Source organism: Lagenorhynchus albirostris, chromosome 20 (genome assembly GCF_949774975.1).
Source record: "Lagenorhynchus albirostris chromosome 20, mLagAlb1.1, whole genome shotgun sequence".
Classification (NCBI taxonomy): domain Eukaryota; kingdom Metazoa; phylum Chordata; class Mammalia; order Artiodactyla; family Delphinidae; genus Lagenorhynchus; species Lagenorhynchus albirostris.
The window spans coordinates 9,500,224-9,520,085 of NC_083114.1; the positions used below are offsets into that span (position 1 = coordinate 9,500,224).

General features: G+C 51.1%; 3 protein-coding genes across 7 annotated transcripts in view; 2 read left to right on the top strand and 1 right to left on the bottom strand.

The window, feature by feature from the left end:
* LOC132510852 (C-type lectin domain family 10 member A-like) overlaps nt 1–11,162 on the top strand; it is a 37,770-nt gene extending 26,608 nt beyond the window's left edge. The window contains exons 10-11 of the transcript XR_009537446.1: nt 9,967–10,078; nt 11,021–11,162. The gene's annotated coding sequence lies outside the window, so the exon portion shown is untranslated. The remainder of the gene's footprint in view (nt 1–9,966; nt 10,079–11,020) is intronic.
* Nucleotides 11,163–12,101: 939 nt separating this feature from the next.
* On the top strand, nt 12,102–14,378 carry SLC16A11 (solute carrier family 16 member 11). 5 transcript variants are annotated; one of them, XM_060135907.1, is made up of 5 exons: nt 12,102–12,220; nt 12,463–12,670; nt 12,939–13,082; nt 13,247–14,014; nt 14,102–14,378. In XM_060135907.1, exons 2-5 carry the CDS (start codon nt 12,469–12,471, stop codon nt 14,329–14,331), a joined length of 1,344 nt encoding a protein of 447 aa, XP_059991890.1. In that variant the 5' UTR covers nt 12,102–12,220; nt 12,463–12,468; the 3' UTR covers nt 14,332–14,378. The 5 variants fall into 5 exon arrangements, with proteins under 5 accessions (XP_059991890.1, XP_059991891.1, XP_059991889.1 ...); XM_060135908.1 differs by having other exon boundaries at nt 12,110–12,220; nt 12,445–12,670; XM_060135906.1 differs by having other exon boundaries at nt 12,136–12,670.
* Nucleotides 14,379–14,713: 335 nt separating this feature from the next.
* Nucleotides 14,714–19,571, bottom strand: SLC16A13 (solute carrier family 16 member 13). The gene is made up of 5 exons (XM_060135912.1): nt 19,249–19,571; nt 18,237–19,137; nt 17,943–18,086; nt 16,220–16,957; nt 14,714–15,574 (listed from the first exon to the last, which is right to left on the bottom strand). The coding sequence occupies exons 2-5, from the start codon at nt 18,433–18,435 to the stop codon at nt 15,375–15,377; spliced, it is 1,281 nt and encodes a 426-aa protein (XP_059991895.1). The 5' UTR covers nt 18,436–19,137; nt 19,249–19,571; the 3' UTR covers nt 14,714–15,374.
* Between the last annotated feature and the right edge of the window lie 291 nt (nt 19,572–19,862).

The following is a 19,862-nucleotide window of genomic DNA, read 5'->3' on the forward strand; positions in this document are numbered from 1 at the left end:
TGAGTGCCCTCAGCGCTCACTGCAGGGGGCAACTGTAAAGTGATGGCTTGAGGGCTTGCAACATCCTTTGTTTACTGAAATGGCAGGCGATATTTTTCACTCACGTCTTTTCTGTGGTCCTTCCTGAGGCTGCTATTACGATCTGACTCCCCAGCTCACGTGGGCCCAAGTCTTCGACACTTGCCACTCACACAGGTGTTCCGTTTGAAACTGCACGTTGCATTCAGCTTTAGGGTTATCTGCTTAACCCTTGCTTACAGCTCTGGATTTATTATGCTCAGCTGTAAGAACCTCTCTTATTTTCTTTCTAGCTAAGACACTAATTTAAAAGGAATTAAAAGATTTTTTTATCTAGCACTTTTAGGTATTCTGTAGTAGGAGTTTAGCTGCCCTACTGCTAAAAAAAGAACTTAAAGCTACTGTTTTCATTTTTACATCTTGTATCCAGCCACCTTGCCAAAGTTTCTTATTCATTCTGAAAATGTTTTATGCTAGAGCCTGTTGTGTCTTCTAGGTGCTCAGTCTGATCAGTATTTACTTTCTTTTTTGTGCCTGCTAAAACATTTATACACCGTTGGGTAATAATGGTGATAATGCTTTTTAATGAAATAGATTTAACGATTTTCTCTTTAGAATAACTGCTTTTTTTTGGAGAAATGGACTTTATTAAATGTAAGAAGTTTCCTTATATTTCTATTTTACTTAGAGTTTAAAAAGAAAAGAAAATGGCTGCTGAAGCACATCCAATGTCTTCTTAGAATTTATCGGTGTGATGCTACATCCAATTTGTAACCATGCTGTGCCTATTCATGCTTCACTCATTCACCCCTCTAGCAGGCTGAAGCTGAGGATACAAAGAGAGAGAGAGAGAGAGAGAGAGAGAGAGCTCTGAAGATATGATTTTTAGGCTGGATTCAAATGATAATGGCCCTTGTGCTCTTGGGTAAGGAGTCTTGAGTTTGTCCTGAGGGCAGTAGGAGCCTTTGTGGGTAGATCAGATTTGAATTTTGAAAAAAAATCACTGCTGCAGTGAAGAGAATGAATTGCTGGTGGCTGGAAGACCAGTTAGGATGTGGGTTCCATCACTGAGACTGGGGGAGGCGAGACATGCTTTTATCTGTTGCTGCTATATCGATGCCCACTTCATGACAGACATTATGTTAGATCCTTTACACGGAGTATAGGTGGTTCTTCCTGCTCCTTGTGTATATGTGTGGTGGAGGGAGGAGTTTGTGGTAATCATCAGAGGGAACAAATCACATTAATAATAACAAACAAAAAATCCCCATTAGTGTCCCAGGAATAGTAATAGGAATTACTCCTCCAGAGGAATAGCCCCTCCAGAGTAATCTTTGGCTTTCCGACCTCCCCAAGTCCCTTCAGGCACCAACAGGGAGTTCATAGATGGTTTAGCCAACACTCTTGGTTTCCTGTGCAACAAGGATTCTTTTTTCTCCTTCCTAACTGACCCTAAATGGTGTTTAGGAATCCACCCTACAGCATACAGTCATGTGATTCAGGTGAATCCAGCTCCAGGATGAGAATAAGTCAGTTGTGGTGGTCCTATCCCCCTTGCCAATGGCTGGTTTAATCATGGGCATGGGATACAAATCTGGCCACAGATGAGCGGCTATCTGCTGGGGGCTGTAGGGAAAGATTTCTTTACTACTAAGGGGGACACACTGGAAGAGTTGTGCTCATTTTTCTCCGCAATATGGTCATGGCTGGCTGCCATATCTAAAACTGGTGAAGCCATGTTGCAACCTTAAGAAGAAAAAACTAAAACCCTGAGGGTGACAGACTGAAAACATAGGAAGAATCTGATTCCTTGATGATGATTAGCTAGCTTTGGGTATTCCTACCTCTAGTTTTATTGATACATGAGATAATATACTTTGTTATTATTCAAGCCAAGTTGAGTTGAACTCTTCTTACTTAACTTTAATTAAGAAACATAACTAACAGAGATGGTTTGTGCTGCCAGTGAGCACACTGCATATGCTCTCCAGAAGGGCTTATGACGCGCAGCCAGCAATGATCTTCCCTTCCCTCTGGGGCTGGTACTGTTACCAAGCCCAAGCTCACTCTGCTCGCCGCATGACAGGCCAATGAATCAGAGATGAAGTGTTGAGGCAAGGAAGACGACTTTATTCGGAAAGCCTGCAGACCGAGAAGACGGCAGACTAGTGTCTCTGAAAAACCGTCTTACTGGGGTCTGCATGCCAGTTTCTTTTATAGAATCAGAGAGGGAGAGGCGGTGAAGAAGTAAAGTAAAAGGGCCATCAGTCTTGCAAAACATCTCCTAGAATGACCAGCCTCGGTGAGGGTATGTGTTAGTTTCTTTTTTCTTGCAGCCATTCACAGGTGGGCAGGGTTCCCTGAGGCAGGCGGTTATGTATGATTATAATAACAAAAGCAATGAGAAGCAAAGGTTAAAGTCAAAGAAACAGATCCAACGTGGAATCCGATTTAGCTCTTCTCCGTTACAGTACTACCAGGAACTGCTATCCACTGAGCTTTTTTGGCACTGCCACTTCTCGTCAGCATCCCCAATACCAAATGGCATTATGGGAAGTTGGACCCCTAACTGGAGACAAAGCCGAAGGTGAAAGTGAGAGAGACCATCAGAGACTGGAGGGGTAACAGAGTGTCAAGGAGGTGTATGTATTGTGTAGGGTAGCGATGGTCAGCGGAGGCACAGGCTGCTCAAGGGTCCAGCAGGTCAGCGCCCAAATGGATAATTAGCTTTGGGAGGGACTAGGAAGACAGCTTCCTTAATAAAACCAAGTTCGAAACTCCATGGATTAGCCCAGGGAGGAGAAGCACTAAAACTGGGCAGCAATTCTCTGGTCCAAGTTTTCCCTTCTCCTTGGGGCTCTTTTAGCTCTGCCTCCATCCTGAAAGCCCAGGTGTACATGGTTCCTCTCATTGTTGTGGCCTAAGACTGCACACAACACTCTCCTTTGGTTCACCAGCCCAGGTGAACTGGCATGGAACTTTCCTAAAGACTTAAGCAAACCCTCAGGGATCAAAAGCTCTCCTGCAGGGCCTCTCCGGTGGTGCAGTGGTTAAGAATCTGCCTGCCAATGCAGGAGACACAGGTTCGAGCCCTGGTCCGTGAAGATCCCACATGCCGCGGAGCAACTAACCCCATGCGCCACAACTACTGAGCCTGTGCTCTAGAGCCCACGAGCCACAACTACTGAAGCCCACGTGCCTAGAGCCCATGCTCCGCAAGAGAAGCCCCCGCAATGAGAAGCCCACGCACCGCAACAGAGTAGCCCCCGCTCGCCGCAACTAGAGAAAGCCCGCGCTCAGCAACAAAGACCCAATGCAGCCAAAAATAAATTAATAAATAAAATAAATTTTTAAAAAAGACACTCCTCAGCTTCCCTGGTGGTGCAGTGGTTGAGAGTCCGCCTGCCGATGCGGGGGACACGGGTTCGTGCCCCGGTCCGGGAAGATCCCACATGCTGCGGAGCGGCTGGGCCCGTGAGCCATGGCCACTGAGCCTGCGCGTCCGGAGCCTGTGCTCCGCAATGGGAGAGGCCACAACAGTGAGAGGCCTGCGTACCGCAAAAAAAAAGAAAAAAAGATGCTCCTGCAAGGCAGCTGGTCAACCAGCTGCCCTCACCTTTCTTTAGGCCTACTCAGATGTGACTTCCCTCCAGGCCAGACCCTGCCACCACACTCTTCAAACTACACAGTAGGCATCAGACTCACAGACTTGCTTTAAACCAGGATCAGTCCCACTGTGAGAGACTCCTGGTTGTGAATCAAGAAAGAGATATGATCAGAGTTTGAGACAAAGGTGGGTAAAGCTGGGTAAAGCTATTTGTCTGAATGAGATAGAGGAAAGGAACCCTTAGGAAGAAAGGCTACCTAGCATGTAGCCTTTAAGCATGATTTAAAATGCTTTGAAAGTAGGGGAGAAGGCTTTGCAGAGGAAATGACATTGAAGTGCAGGCAGGGGCAAAGGAGATTCAAGGCAGACAAGCAGAACTCTGTTCAAAAGCAAGGGAACTGAAAGGCAAAAGACCCACCCTGTGCACAGACAAGAAGAGGTCTGTGGTAACAGGAGCCAGTCACAGCCTCTTTAGTTTACAAACCCTCGAAGGAACAAAGATCATACGACGGAGAAAGGACAGGACAATAAATGGCATTAGGAAAACTGGATAGCCACATGCAAAAGAATGAAACTAGACTACTATCTTACACCATGCACAAAAATTAACTCAAAATGGATTAAAGACTTGAATGTAAAACATGAAACCATAAAATTCCTAGAAGAACACATAGGCAGTAACCTATTGACATCAGTCTTAGCAGTGTTTTTGGGGATCTGACTCCAAAGGCAAGGGAAACAATAGCAAAAATAAGCAAATGGGACTACATCAAACTAAAAAGTTCCTGCCCAGCAAAGGAAACCATCATCAAAATGAAAAGGCAACCTACTGAATGGGAAAAAGTATTTGCAAATCATGTATCCAATAAAGGGTTAATACCCCAAATATATAAATAACTCATACACTCAACAACAAAAAAACAACCCAATTAAAAAATGGGCAGAGGATCTGAATAGACATGCAGATGGCCAACAGTCACATGAAAAGATGTTCAACATCACTAATTGTTAGGGAAATGCAAACCAAAACCACAATGAGACATCACCTCACACTGTTAGAATGGCTGTTATCAAAAAGACAAGAAATAATAAGTGTTGGCGAGGATATGGAGAAAAGGGAACCCTCATACATTATTGGTGGGACTGTAAATTGGTGCAACCACTATAGAAAATAGTATGGAGATTCCTCAAAAAATTAAGTATAGAACTACCATATGATCCAGCTATTCCACTTCTGGTATTTATCTGAAGACCACGAAAACACTAATTCGAAAAGATATATGCACCCCTATGTTCACTGTAGCGTTATTTACAATAGCCAAGATATGGAAACAACCTATGTGTCCATCGATGGATGAATGCATAAAGAACATGTGGTATACGCACAATAGAATATTACTCAGCCATAAAAAAAGAATGATATCTTGCCATTTGGGACAACATGGAAGTGAAATAAGACTGAGAAAGACGAATACCATATGATATCATATGTGTAATCTAAAAAAGCAAAGCATGACTTCCCTGGTGGCAGTGCTTAAGAATCCGCCTGCCAATGCAGGGGACACGGGTTCCATCCCTGGTCGGGGAAGATCCCACATGCTGCAGAGCAACTAAGCCCGTGCGCCACAACTACTGAGGCTGCACTCTAGAGCCCGCAAGCCACAACTACTGAAGCCCGCATGCCTAGAGCCCATGCTCCGCAACAACAGGAGCCACTGCAATGAGAAGCCTGTGCACCATAATGAAGAGTAGCCCCTGCTCTCCACAAGTAGAGAATGCCCACGTGCAGCAAGGAAGACCCAACGCAGCCATAAGTAAAAATAAAAGTAAAGCAAAGCAAATGAATAAACTAAATGAAAAAACAGAAACAAATTCATAGATACAGAGAACAAGATTAGCAGTTATCAGAGGAAAAGGGGGTTAGGGGGTGGGTGCAGGGGGTCAACTGTATGGTGATGGATGGCAATTAGACTTCTGGTGGGGATCACTTTGTAGTGTATACGGATGTTGAATCATAATGTACACCGGAAACATTTATATATATATAGTATACCTGTAAACCTGAAACACACATACACACACATATGTATGTGTACAGATGTACAGGTATATATATATAGTACCACAGAGGGGAAAAGACAGATGTCATCACTGGCCCCTTCCGGTGTGACTCCCCCTCTCAGATCAAGACATGGGAGCACAGGGAACTAGAATAGAGATTAGACGAGAGTAGAGGTGAAGGGGTGACTGTCTGTGGCCAGAAAATGGGAGGAAATGAAATGGATGGGAACCTGCATTTGTATAATGCCTACCATGTGCCTGCCTGCGGTTGTGCTGGTCCTTTCCAAGCTTTATTTCTTTGAAGTCTCACCAACAATGCTTTGAAGTATTACCACCTTTTAATAGATACCTAGAAAACGTTGGATTTGGGAATCAAGAACCATGTTTTTCACAATTCACTGTGTCCAAGTTGTTTTTGCAGGATGCACACACCCTGCTGCCTCAATTTGAATCCCATTCCCATCCTGATGACCAGTTTTTAGTGGACATTTTGGGCTGTCTCGCATCTAAAACCCTTCCTTTGTTTGAGAAATTCCTGTGATGATGATGATGATTCCGCTTTACTGGGGTATGATTGACATGTTCCACCTTATTATTTTGGATGGGAAGCAGAACCCATGTACCTGTCAACACTGAAAACACCAGGTACTCACTCTCCTGGTGTCCCTTCCAGCTATGATAAGAGCACATGACCAAGGCTCAGGTGGTCAGAAGCACGACCCTGGACTTGAGTTTGGAGCTAGAAGTGAATGAGACAGAGAAGATATTTTCAACTGTTGACCATCAAGTAAGGCCATCAAGCCATCAGCCACTACAGCTGCCTGGACTGTGCACCCTCAGGGGATACAGGATGGAAGAAAACAGGATACCAGTCCTAGAAAGTTAAGGAGCATATCAAAAGAATGATTTCAGTGAGCCCAGACTCTTGCATCTTCCCATACACAGAAAAGTGCTAAATTCATTAACTTGAGATGTCTTTTTTTTCTTTAGTTAGCAGTACTTTTTGAAGTTCTGACCACCTGGTTTTTGTTGCAAAAACTCCTGTGTATCCTGGTTCCTCCCTTACCTCTTTGGAACAGTCCCTCAGAGCGATCTGAGGGGCTGTCTCCTGGACTTAAGTCCTCAGTTTGTCCACCAAAAGAAAAGATAATTCTCAAAACAAACAAACAGGATGTTTCTGAGCAGCAGCAGCAGTTTCTAGGTCCAGTGGCTGCAAAAGACGGGCAGCGACATCTAGTGTCCGATGGCGACAGCAGTGGCCTTGGCCCCTCGTTTAGACTTGTGGCCGGTCTGTGTTCCTGCCAGACCGAGTTCTGTAGTCTTCTTGGTAATTCTGAGTGTTACCCACTATCCTGTAATCAATCGTTTCTCTCCTTAGGTAAGTCAGAGTTGGTGCCTGTGGCTTACAACTAAGGACTTTGACACACATGTTGGGCAAAGTCCCAGAAGCAGAAAATGCTGCAATAAGACATATTTGGATCTTTAAACAGACCAGGCGCAAAGACTTTAGCTAGTGCTCCTCCGCCATCCTGATCTCCTGTCCTGGAGGCTGGACTGTCCAGAGAGATGCAAAAGCCAGACGCTCCAGATCTTCAGCAGGTGGTGGGGCTGGGGAGGTGGGGGGCGGGAGGGTGACAGAGGGAAGGGATTGGGGACTGGATTGAAGAAGCACCAGAGACAAACTTGGTAGAGGGGCTCAGAGAGGAGTAACGTGGGGTTGGGACTCCCGTCCCATCCTAGGTCTTGGCCCCAACCTAGCTCCAGCCTCAGCTCTGTCTCATCTATGCCAACTTCAAGCCCACCACCAGCCTCCCCTGGCCTCAGACTCAGCAACCACTTATCCAGCCCCAGCCCCAGCACAAGGTTCAGGGGACCTGGTTCAGTTCCCCATTCAGGTGTGGTCATTCCAAGCAAACTTGTTCTCTGCACATCCTAAGCCCCACTGAGTGGGCGCTTTCATCTTCCTGTTTCATGACCCACCCCCATTACAGAGTGTCTCAGCAGATGTGCTCCCCTGGCCTGAACCACAAGCCCTGACCTTTGTGTCCTTGGCCCCTTCCTGGGTCATGGTCTTCTTCCACTTTGAGGTCTATGCTGACTTCCCATGGCTTGGTCTTGGGTGAGCTGGGATAGGAGAAGATTCTGGGAGGCGAGGGGTGAGAGGCAGCTGTATTAGGCACTTAGAAGCCCAAGATCAGCAGGGCCAAACATGGGAAAGCCTCATATTTTTGTGTACCTCAAATAGAGCCATGTTTCCTGTGGGTGATGCCCTGCACCCTTGTCCGCCCCTTCCTTCCCATCCATACTCTGCAGAGGGAGCCGCCAGTGGGTGTCCTTAGGCAATGGCTGGGCTCAGCTCAGGGATACCCAGAGGCTGCAGGCCCCAGAGGACCTAAGAACCTCTCACAGGGGCTCCCAGGAGAAAGCCTCAGAGCAGTTTTAGAGTTCACAGACACAGACACACTCCCTGATCTCGTGGTCCCCAAAGCAAATTATGGACAGACCTTGCCCCTCTTGTCTGATCTCCCTAGACCCGACCTGGATCAGCATCTGCTTCTGGAGCTTTCTCTACGTGGGTGGACATTGCCAGTTTGGTCCATCAGCAACCACTTGTGATCTCGCCACATCTGATGGAGCACGAGGCCCCGAGTCCACACATTCAGTGGGTCCCGTGTTCAGTGTTTCTCTCATGCAGTGAGTTGTATTCACCTTTGGCACCTTTGGGTGTCAAAGATCCAGAGATCAATAATGCAAGGTCCCACCTCCTGGGCCTCAGGGTGTAGGGGCAATGTAGGGGTGGAGGGCAAAAAGGATGATGTCACTGCAGGCTGAAAAGTGCTCAGATGGGGTGAGTAGGCAGAGGGGGAGGCACCTAACGCAGATCAGTGGTTGGGATGACTTCCCAGAGGTGGCTTCTGCCCAGAGGAGGACTGGGGAAGAAACACTTAAATAATTTATCTAGTCATTTAAGGCATAACTTTCCTATGAAGATATGCATCAATGATTATGAAGCAGGATGCAAAATTTTCAATGTAAAACAAGATAGTTCAAAGAAACGTCCCCTGCACAAAAGGTCTACACCCCAGACTCCCCTGACCCTTCTGATTCTGGTATGAGTCCTCTCCCCTCTGTGATCAGCTTCCAGTATTAGTGGATATTAGTGACTGCTGCATCAGGGGTAATTTTGAGAAGAATCAGTCCCCGGGAAAACATCTAAATTCCTTGGCCTGGCCTTTCATGATGGGACCCTCTGCCCCAGCAGCTTCGTCCTACATTACTCTCCTACACACTCCCTGTTCTCCACACAGTGGCTATTTACAGCTCCCCAAACAATAAACAATGTGCCAAGCTGGTTCATGCCTTTGTGATTTTCCACAGGCAGTTCCCTTTGCCTGGAATGCCCCTGCCCACACAGCCATCTGGCAAACTCCTACTCATCCTTCAAGACCCAGCTCAAAGAGCTCCTCTTCTGTGAAGCCTTCCCAGCAGGCCCAAGCAGAATGAGTCAATTCCTCCCATGCACCACTCTATGGTGTCTGCGTCCCTTTCGTTGTGTTGAGATGTCTTTATTTCACTTTTTCTCTTAATTTGATTGTGGGGGCTTGGAGGGGAGAGACTGTAGCATTCATAGTTGTATCCCTAGCCCTAAGCAGAGCATCTGGCATGGTAGGTGTCTATAAATATTTTGTATGAGGAAGCGAATGAACAAAACTTATTTTGACTCCTTTTCTTCTCATTTGTTTTTAGAGTTGAGATAGGGAGACCAGCATTTTCTCCTAGACTTTGGAAAATGCTAAGAAAACCACTCACCACTAAGAGAAAAAATCCATTTAACCTCTCTTTGTAGCCATTCACGTCTTATAAAGCTGTGTAGTTCTACTGAGAACTCACCAGACCAATGTGGTTCTTTAACCTTGTGGCATCAGTAGGTGTAGCCAGTGGGGAAGGGGCAGGGGTGCAAGAGGGGCTGACATATATCATGTTCCAGGCACTGTTCTGAGTCCCTTATTCATACATGTATACACAGTGTCTCATTTTATTCCCATAGCAATCCTATCAGGTAGCTACTATTATTATCCCCATTTTAGAGATGAAGAAATCGAGGCACAGAGAGGTTGAATAACTTGTTTACAGTAATACAGCTAATAAGTGGCAAAGATGGGCTTCAAACCCACGAAGTCTAGCTTGGGAATTCATTCTCCCAACCTCACTGCTATATTTGCTTGTTGACTGAGAAAAATGCACAACCTAAAAGTTGAGAGTTATGTTTTATTCAGCAGACGAAACTGAGGACTTAAGCCCAGGACACAGTATGGCAGATAACTCAGAGATTGCTCCGAAGAGGCAAGGGGCGGAGCCAGGATATCCAGGAGTTTTTGCAACAAAGACCAGGTAGTCGGAACATCAAAAGATTAATGTCAATTAAAGAAAACCAGTTATCTTAAGGAATTTAGCACTTTTCCATGTATGGGAAGATGCAAGAGTCTGGGCTCACTGAAATCATTCCTTTGATACGCACCTCAGCCATCTGGGGCCAGTATCCTGGGCTTTCTCATCCTGAGTCTCCTCAGGGTGCACTGTTGGGGGTGGAGGGCTGCAGTGTCTGATGGTTTGATAGGGGGCATCCTGTTTCCAACGTGAGTTCCCTCAGGGCTCACTGTTGGCTAAGAATACAGGGAACATGAGGTAGAAGATGAACGTGCCCTTTCGCAGCCAATCACCGTAGCCCCAGGCTCTGGGATGCCCTGTTGGTTCATAAGTATCCTGTAAAGGTGCTCAGTGTCACTCCTAGACCCTGAGGACCCAGTCTCCTCTTTGACTGCCCTGCATTTCTACTTCACCATGGAGAGGGAGTGATTTGTTTCACTTGGCCTCATTCAGCTTGGAGCAGAGTCCTCACCGGCCCTGTCGGGACGTGGGCTCCGTGCCTTCCCCCTGGCTGAGGACATGCTGCCTCTGTCTCCCAGGTGCCTTTCACAACAGCACACCCAGCTAGGGAAGCTGGTGAGACCACCTTCCTAGGGTGTGTGTGTCAGGGCTCCTGTACCCCATCCAGGCCATTTCAAGCAAAGGGCATGACATATTCAAAACTTTAGGAGTGAGAAAAAGCTAGGCATGTCCATACAGGCGGCTGATGGAAGGGTGTAGGAGAGAGGGGAGGGAGATGGGATGGAAAGATAGTCTACCTTTGATTGTGAAAGGCCTTATGCCCAAAGTAGAGAATTTTGTTGTTTTTTTTAACCTCCTATAGGCAGTGGAGAGCCCTCGAAGATCATGTTGTTAGGTTTACAGTTTCACTGATTAAGAAGCTGTTTTTCTTTTCTTTATTTGTAGAAACGTTCTCAACCATTAGGAAACACTGCCACCATGTGGCTTTCGGATGTTGCATACGCCAAACTGTAAACTGCCAATTTCTCTGATACTGTTGGAAAATTAAATCAAAGAACACATCCCTTGATCAAACAGCTGAAGTAAATTAATGGTAAACTTAATCCTAATGTAAAAAGGAAAATTTTTTCAAGAAACCAATACCTGGGTTCAATTATCGGATTTCTTAACTTTGTTTTTAAAATTCTAATCTAACTCTTCAGCGATTCTGACCTCAAGAATCCTTTGTATTCCCAGTAACCCCTATCTCAGAATCATAAACTCTCTGGCTCTGCAAAGGCTCTACCATTTCCAGGTCAGTTTGGCATCAAACTGTCTCCAGGCCATTTCCCTCCATGGTGGCGGATTCTATTTCAGTCCTAGGTCTGTTCTTCTTGTATGGTTCCGCAGTTGGACAGACCCAAATTCAAATATTTCCACCATTTTTTTTTTTAAGCTGAGTGATTTGGGCAAGTCACCTAACCTCCCTAAGTTTCAGTTACCTTATCTGTAAAATGGGAAGAACATCTTTTTCACAGGGTGATTGTGAAGATGAAAGATGGCATGTGTACATGTCCCTGGCCCATCATAAGGAAGTCCTCTTCCTTCTCCTCCGTCCTTGAGGGCATATTATTGTTAAGCACGCAACATACACTCCGTGGAGGTGATTTAACATCCGAGAGCTTTTACCAGGTTCTCCAGCAACGTTCCCTGAGAACGAAAGTACTCATCCACTCAGGCTTTGGGAGGACTACCGCTATTTCCGTGCGTTGCCTACCGACGTTGGGCAGGCTGGAGGTTGCAATCCACGCGTCTCCCGGGTGCACAGCCGGCGGCAGGTGCGTGGGCGTGGGCGTGGCGGCATTCATTCCTCACCCCTCCCTTCCCCGGGGTTGGGGGTGTAAGTGGATAATTCAATCCCCGTAGGACTCGGCGTCTGGCCTCACCCGCGGCTCGGCGGATTGGCTGTCTCAGCTCGCCCCCGCCCTCCGTACCCCCCCCGTCCCAGGTGGCTCAGCCCCCTGTGGAGCTCTCTGTTTACCTTGAGAGCCCGTCCAAGTTGGGCTCCATCTCTACATTTGCTCCCTCTGGGGCCCCGCCCGCCCCGGAAGCAGGGAGAAAAGCGGGCCGAGCCCTTCCTCTCCCCGCACCGCCCGGAGAGGTCGGGTAAGGGAGACGGGTGTGTGGGAGGGGGAGTCTCAGGCCTGGGGGATCCGGCTGTCATCCCGTCCCGGGATCGCGCGAACCCGGGAGTTCTGTCCCTAGGCTCCTCCGTCTCCGTCCTGTCGTGCTCAGGGTGACGTGCCCACCCTGGGCAAAGAGCCAGAAGCTGGATCTCAGGGATGCCCGGGTCCCTAAAGGAGGCACAGACCTGGAGACTTCTCTCACAGGTGGTCCCCCTCCTCCAGGCGGTGATGACCCCCAAGCCAGCCGGACCCCCGGACGGGGGCTGGGGCTGGGTGGTGGCGGCCGCAGCCTTCGCGGTGAATGGGCTCTCCTACGGACTGTTACGCTCCCTGGGCCTCGCCCTCCCTGATCTCGCGGAGCATTTTGACCGAAGCGCTCAGGACACTGCGTGGGTCAGCGCCCTGGCCCTGGCCGTGCAGCAGGCAGCCAGTGAGGGGGGGCCCCGAGGTGGGAGGCGGGAACCGGGGTGGAGGGGCCGTGAGTGCAGTGGTGGGGGACACACCTGGTTGATTACCAGACAACGTAAGAAAGGTCGACCAGTGTACCTAAGTTCTAGAATATAGTGGGTCTTGAGGTCAAGGCGGAGAGGCTATTAGGCAGGGGGAGAAGTTTAGGCCAGGCAAACAGCCAATGAGAAGTGTTGGAGCGAGTTTGGGGGTCCAGGAGCGTGTCTTCCGTTGACTCCGCCTCCTTCCAGGCCCAGTGGGCAGCGCCCTGAGCACCCGCTGGGGGGCGCGCCCCGTGGTGATGGTTGGGGGCGTCCTCACCTCGCTCGGCTTCGTCTTCTCGGCTTTCGCCCGCAGTCTGCTGCACCTCTACCTTGGCCTGGGCGTCCTTGCTGGTGAGGAGAGAGGGATTCCCGGGTTCTTCAGGGGTGATGGTGGAGATAGAGCGTGTCGGGAGCGGGAGGCCAAGGGCGCGAGGGTCTCCTGCGAGCAGCCGAGCTGGGATGGTGGGGGCAGGCATCCCCAGCTCCTGTCCTCACCCGGTCCTATCCATTCGCAGGCTCCGGCTGGGCCCTGGTATTCGCCCCTGCCCTCGGGACCCTCTCCCGTTACTTCTCCCGCCGTCGAGTCTTGGCCGTGGGGCTGGCACTCACGGGCAACGGGGCCTCCTCGCTGCTTCTGGCGCCCGCCTTGCAGCTCCTCCTCGATAATTTCGGCTGGCGGGGCGCCCTGCTCCTCCTTGGCTCCATTACCCTCCACCTCACCCCCTGTGGCGCCCTGCTGCGACCCCTGGCGCTCCCTGGAGACCCCCTGGGCCCACCCCGAAGCCCGCTAGCCGCCCTCGGCCTAGGTCTCTTCACACGCCGGGCCTTCTTAGTTTTTGCTCTAGGCACGGCCTTGGTGGGGGGCGGGTACTTCGTCCCCTACGTGCACCTGGCCCCTCACGCTTTAGATCGGGGCCTGGGGGGGTATGGGGCGGTGCTGGTGGTGACGGTGGCTGCCGTGGGGGACGCGGGCGCCCGGCTGCTCTGCGGGTGGCTGGCGGACCAGGGTTGGGTGCCCCTCCCGCGGTTGCTGGCGATGTTCGGGGCCCTGACAGGGTTAGGGCTGCTGGCGGTGGGTCTGGTGCCGGTGGTGGGGAACGAGGAGAGCTGGGGGGGCCCCCTGCTGGCCGCGGCTGGGGCCTACGGGCTGAGCGCCGGAAGTTACGCCCCGTTGGTTTTCGGCGTGCTCCCGGGGCTGGTGGGCGTCGGCGGTGTGGTGCAGGCCACCGGGCTGGTGATGATGCTGATGAGCCTGGGGGGGCTTCTGGGCCCTCCCCTGTCAGGTAAGGGCCTGAGCCAGCAGATCCGCTCGCACCCCTCCTCTGCACCTGGGCACGGAGGCCTCTGAGTTCCTTTCCCCCTCCTCTCAGGCTTCCTAAGGGATGAGACAGGAGACTTCACCGCCTCCTTCCTCGTGTGCAGCTCTTTCATCCTCTCTGGCAGCTTCATCTACATGGGGCTGCCCAGTGCGCTGCCCTCCTGCCGTCCAGCCTCACGTCCAGGCACCCCACCCCCTGAGAGGGGGGAGCTGCTCCCCAGCCCTCAGGTTGCCCTGCTCCCCCCAGGAGGCCCTCACTCCACTCTGGACAGCACTTGTTGACCATTTTCTTGTTTGAGCCTCGCCCCCAATAAAGACTTTCTATCTGCTTTTGTTAGGCAATCTCCAATTGTTAGGCAATCTAGGATGCTGCAAACATTCTACTTAAAATATCCAAAAAGGCTGGTTGATAGGAACAGGATCCCCCTAAGCCATGCGAGGCAGGAAGGGTGTTTGTCTAGTCAGTCCGTTTCTCTTTGCCCAAGTTCTTGCCATTATAACAGGAAATCTTTGAGAAACTGTCTGCCTATCAGCTTCAGTTTGTTGGAGGAGGGGGGTGCTCATGGGTGCTAGCTGCCCCATCCTCATTTCCCAGATAACTCTCTCCTGCATTTCAGTCTCCTTCTACTGGCCTGATGAAAACATAAGAATCCCAGACCCAGACTTCAGCTCTCTTAGCTTTATCTCCCCCTCCCCAGCTAGCACCACCCGCATGTCCCTCACCATTTTCTTAATTTCTTTCCTAAGTTACAGGGGATAGTGGGAAACAGGGAGGTCAGTGGGCAAGTAGGAGGAACTGTGATCCAGAGAGCAGAGTCCAGGGTTAAATGCTCTGGGTCACCAGAGCTCCTGGATACCTCCCCTCCAGTCCCCAGCGTGACCCCATTCAGCCAACCCAGGCATATGGGACCCAATTCTTTTTGAGGTTCTGATTATTGTCCGGTTTTCTTATTCAGTTTTATCTCAAAGGGGCATCCCTCTTTCCCAAAGATCTGTCTTCAGGGAAGAAATGTGGGAGGCAACACCAGAGATCACATGTAAAACATGATAAGTCTCTTGGCCTTTGAGTTTCCACAGTCGATTCACAGCTCAGTGGAGCAGGCTGAACTCCTGGATCCTTCAAAAAAGGTTGTGCGAGCAAAGAAGAGATAAGACAAAATACAAAGGGTTGGCACACACATCGCAGGAGCCCCAGGCCTGCTCTGGGGGGGAGGAGGCAGATAACGATGCTTAAGGCACTGTGGTTCTGTGGGTGCCAAGATGGGGCAGAAGACCTGGAGCCAACAACCCCTGGGTTTCTGGGTCTGACTCCCCCTTCCTGGAGTTCAGTCCTCTCCCAGCCCCTCCCTGGGCAGGGGGACTTTGGTATCCAGTGCCTCTGTTACAGGGTCCTGGGGCTTGGAGGTAGGAGCTGACAAGCAGAAGAAGTGGGGCAGAGTGATGAGAACTCCACTCCCTGCAAGAAGGAAGGCCCCAGCCACCACAAAAGAAGCTGTGTAGGTGCCTGTCACATCCCGGAGGTAGCCTAGATTCAAGAGAGAAAAAGAATACACATGGGTGATCTGTTTCCTGGGACTCAGACACATTTTGGGGTGGAGGGAAGAAAATAATCCTTAACCCATCATCTTGGAGAATTAGAACTCTCAAGGTAGGACTGGATGAGCTCGAGAACTCAGGCTTCCCAGGGGCCTCAAAAGGCCATTTCAACCACCTTCCTGCTTTCAGAAAGGATCTCTGAACCAGCCAGTGGGGATTTGGGGATCCGGATGGAGTCAGGCACACTTGTGCCTTTCTTTCCAGTAGCTGTGGCCTTCTCTTCCATGCCTTCAGTTAATAGTTAGGAAAATGTTAAGGGTCTGAAGGTTCTGGCATCAGGAGCCTGGAGAACTTTGACCAGATGGCTCAGACCCCTGGCCTGGGGCCCAGTGGGCCAAGGGAAAAGGCAGACACTGGCATGTTATGTCTGGCCAGGTCTGACCAGGTCCTCTGAAAACCCCAACTGTAGGTACCCTGCCACTTTGGACCCATTTCAGGGCTGCTGTGATTGACCATGCAGGCTGTGTATGTACCATACCAGAGGGCAGTATTCACATACACTATAATGTCAATTCCCTCCCTGAATGGTATGACGTGGCAGCCCGCACCCACCTGGAAATCCCAGTCCCCTTACCTGATAGAGGAGCCCCCAGCAGCCCCCCGATGCTTTCTACCATCTGCACCAGTCCCAGGCCACAGTATATCTTTCCAGTTCCCACCAGTTCAGGCAGCACGGAGAAGGCCACTGGGGTCAGGGCCCCTGATGTGAAGCCATAGGCCACAGTCAGAGCCACCAGGGCTGTGGGAGCCTGAGCCACAGGGTACAGGGCCAGTATCACCCCAGTCAGGGTGGTCCAGAGCATCAGGAGTCTTGCCACAGGCCCTGGGACTGCATCCCCTAGCCACCCAGAAGCCACACGCCCCACAGGGTCAGAAATAGCCGCCACTGAGAGTAGGAAGGCAGCAGGCAGTGGGTCCCAATCTAGGTCCCGAAGATGGGCCACCAGGTGCACGTAGGGAATGAAGTAGCCAGTGTTGATCAGGGTGAGGGCAACGGTGTAACGGAGGAAGGGGCCATGATGGAGAAGGTTGGCAAGTTGGGCCCCAGGGCCACCCACGACAGGGTCCTCGGCGAGGGAGAGTGGGCGGAGAAGAGCACCACAGGCCACCAAGTGGAGGGAGAGGGCAGACACCAGCAGCAGGGCCCCCCGCCAGGCGTACTGGCTGAGCAGCCATTGGAAGAGTGGAGCAAAAGCAAAGGAGGAGAGGCCCACGCCCGTCAGTGCTAGCCCAGTGGCCAGGGATCGCCGACGAGAGAAGTAACGGGACAGGCAGGCCAGGGTGGGAGTGAAGGTCAAGGCCCAGCCAGATCCTGTCAAAAAGGAAGAAATGGGGGTTGAGGGACCCATAAGGAGCTCAGGGCACACAATCATCCCAACACTGCCCAGCAGCAGAATGTAGCACAGGTGTAAATTACAATCCTAGCTTGATACTTGCTAGCTGTATGACCTTGTCTATTTACTTAATCTCCTAGCCTCAATCTCATCTGCAAAATGGGGGTAATATACTTTATGGGACTCTGGAATGTTTGCAAAGTTAACTACCATAGAACTCTGGAGTTAGACCTGGGCTCTACCATTTCTGGCTGTGTGAACTTCACTTGCCAAGTTGCATAAGCTTAAAGCCTTTCCTCATCTGTAAATAGGATAATGATATCTATTTCACAGCTTTCACATCTGACACAATTTTACAGTAATTCTTCCTTTTACACTCCAGTCCCACTAGCCCTGGGCTTGTGTCTTTGAATTCCCTGATTTCCCCTAACCTGTTTATCATTTTAGTCACCTCTCTTAAGAACTCCCTTCTGGGCGACTTTGCTGGTGGCGCAGTGGTTAAGAATCCGCCTGCCAATGCAGGGGACACGGGTTCGAGCTCTGGTCTGGGAAGGAGCAAGGGCCAGGGAGCAACTGAGCCTGTGCACCCCAACTACTGAGCCTGCGCTCTACAGCCCGCGAGCCACAACTATAAATCCCATATGCCACAAATACTGAAGCCCGCGCGCCTAGAGCCTGTGCTCCGCAACAAGAGAAGTCACCGCCAAGAGAAGCCCGTCGCACCGCAACGAAGAGTAGCCCCCACTCGATGCAACTAGAGAAAGCCCACGCGCAGCAACGTAGACCCAACGCAGCCATAAATAAACCGATGTAATTAAAAACAAAATTGCCTTCTGGGCACAGGTGCTAGCCAAAACTTTCTCTCAGCGTCTCCCTAAGCCTTTTGGAAGGAGCAGGAAGAAGGTAAAAGTCCAGAGGCCAAAAAGACTCAGGCTTTTGACCCGCCCTTGCCCAGGGTCTCACCTGAGAGCAGCCCAATACTCAGGTACAGGTGGGTTAAGGAGGTAGCAAAGGCGGCGAGCAGCATCCCCAACGCAGCCAGGATGCCCCCAGCCATCACCACAGGCCTGGGCCCGAACTTGGTGCTCAGCGCACTGCCCACTGGGCCTGGAGAAGAGGAAGTGTTCTGAGAGAAGATCACAGGCGTCCTTCTCCAGCACTGACCCCACCCCCACCATCTCCTTTACCGTCCCCGCACCTCCTCTCCCTTCCGAGGGTCGAGGGTCACAGGACTCTGGACCCAGGCGCAGCACTCACTCCCGAACTGCTGCACCGCGATTCCTATGGAGGCGATCCAGGAGACTCGCGCTGCCGGCTCCTCAAACGCAGCCACAAACTCCACAAAGAAGACGCCGAAGGAGCGGAGCACTCCGAACACCAGCGCCGACTGGAAGAACGCTGAGAGCACCACCATCCACCCCCAGCCCCCGTCGGGGGGCTCGGCCCTAAGTGCCATCTGGGAGGTAACAGGACTGCCGCCTTAAGCCCCTTCCGGAGCAGGGCTCAGGACGTTCCACCTCTGCCCACCACCCAGCCGGACCACTCGCAGCCGAGCAGGGAGGAGAGGATGGTAGAGAGGAAAGTACCAACGAGGGCTTGAAAGCTGCAGAGAGGCTGCGTGAGGCGCCTGCGCCCTTCCCCTAGCGGGGGCGATATAGGTAGGGAGACCAGGCGGGCGCTTGGCCCTGCGCTCAGCGCCGGGGGGCGTGGCTCCGCCGGCCGTGAGTCGAGAGTCGAGGCCTGGGCGGGACAGACGGAGGAGAGGGCTGACTTTCGGTCTAGGAGCCAGGGGGCAGCACTGAGTTTGGGCCCCATCCCTGAGGTCTCAGGGTGGATTATCTATCTTATCACTGGAAGTGTCTGCACCTGGCCAGCCCGGCCAACATCCCTGTCTGTAGCTCACCAATGAGAACGCGGGACTCCTCAGAAGGGGGCGGAGCCATAAGGGCAGGGCGGGCTTTAGAACCTGTTCTGGGGCAGTGAGTGGGGCGCAGGCGTGAGGAGGGGACTTTAGCAGGCTAAATAGACGGGCCCTAGGTGACCCAGGAACCAACCAGGAGGTAGCTTCGGTCTCCTGTCCAACTAGCGGGCCAATTCGACCAGATTTCAGCACGGAGATGCGCACGTAAGGAGTCCGTGGGCGTTAGTAGTTGGTAAACTGGTTCAGGAGAGGAAAACACATACTTGCTTGATGAGGGGGCCGGGAGCTGAAAAGCGGGGCGGGGGTGGGGTGGGTGGTGCGGAGGGATTATGAGATAAGATAAAATACCTGGCCAAGCGCCTGAGGCCACTAGAATCTAGATGCCTGGATTCCTGAGTGGGTTCAAAGGCCAAGGAAAGAGAGAGGAGACTGGGCTCTTGGACTCTTGGCGTTGATTTCTGTATTGGGAACTCGTTCCTGTCCCTTCTGTTCCCACTAACAGGAAACCTACGGGTCACAGAGACCAAAAATAACTGGGGAGAGGAAGTGCAACTCTGAGCTCACTCAGAGCCCCACCAGCCCTCGTCTTCAGTGGGGCTGGAACATTTTCCTCTGACCTCTAGTAACAACCACTTCCTAATCACAGCTTTTGATCTCATGATGGGATAGACTAGAGACAAGCCATGACCACTGGCGCAATCAGCCCCTCCTACCCAACCAGTACCCAGTTCCTCCAGCCTTATAGAGCACTAATGACTTGGCTTCAAGATCCTTAGGACACTGACCTTGAAATTTGAACTCAAGGGGTCATACCCAGACAAGTGGGGCTGGGGTGGGGAGGGAGGCTGTGTAATTTAAAAAAGCATATTGAGCCGTATAATTTTATACGTGGGAAATAAAAGTAATCATACCAAGAAGCTTTTTTTTTTTTTTAAGTGGAGTTAGAACTTTGGCTGGTGGGG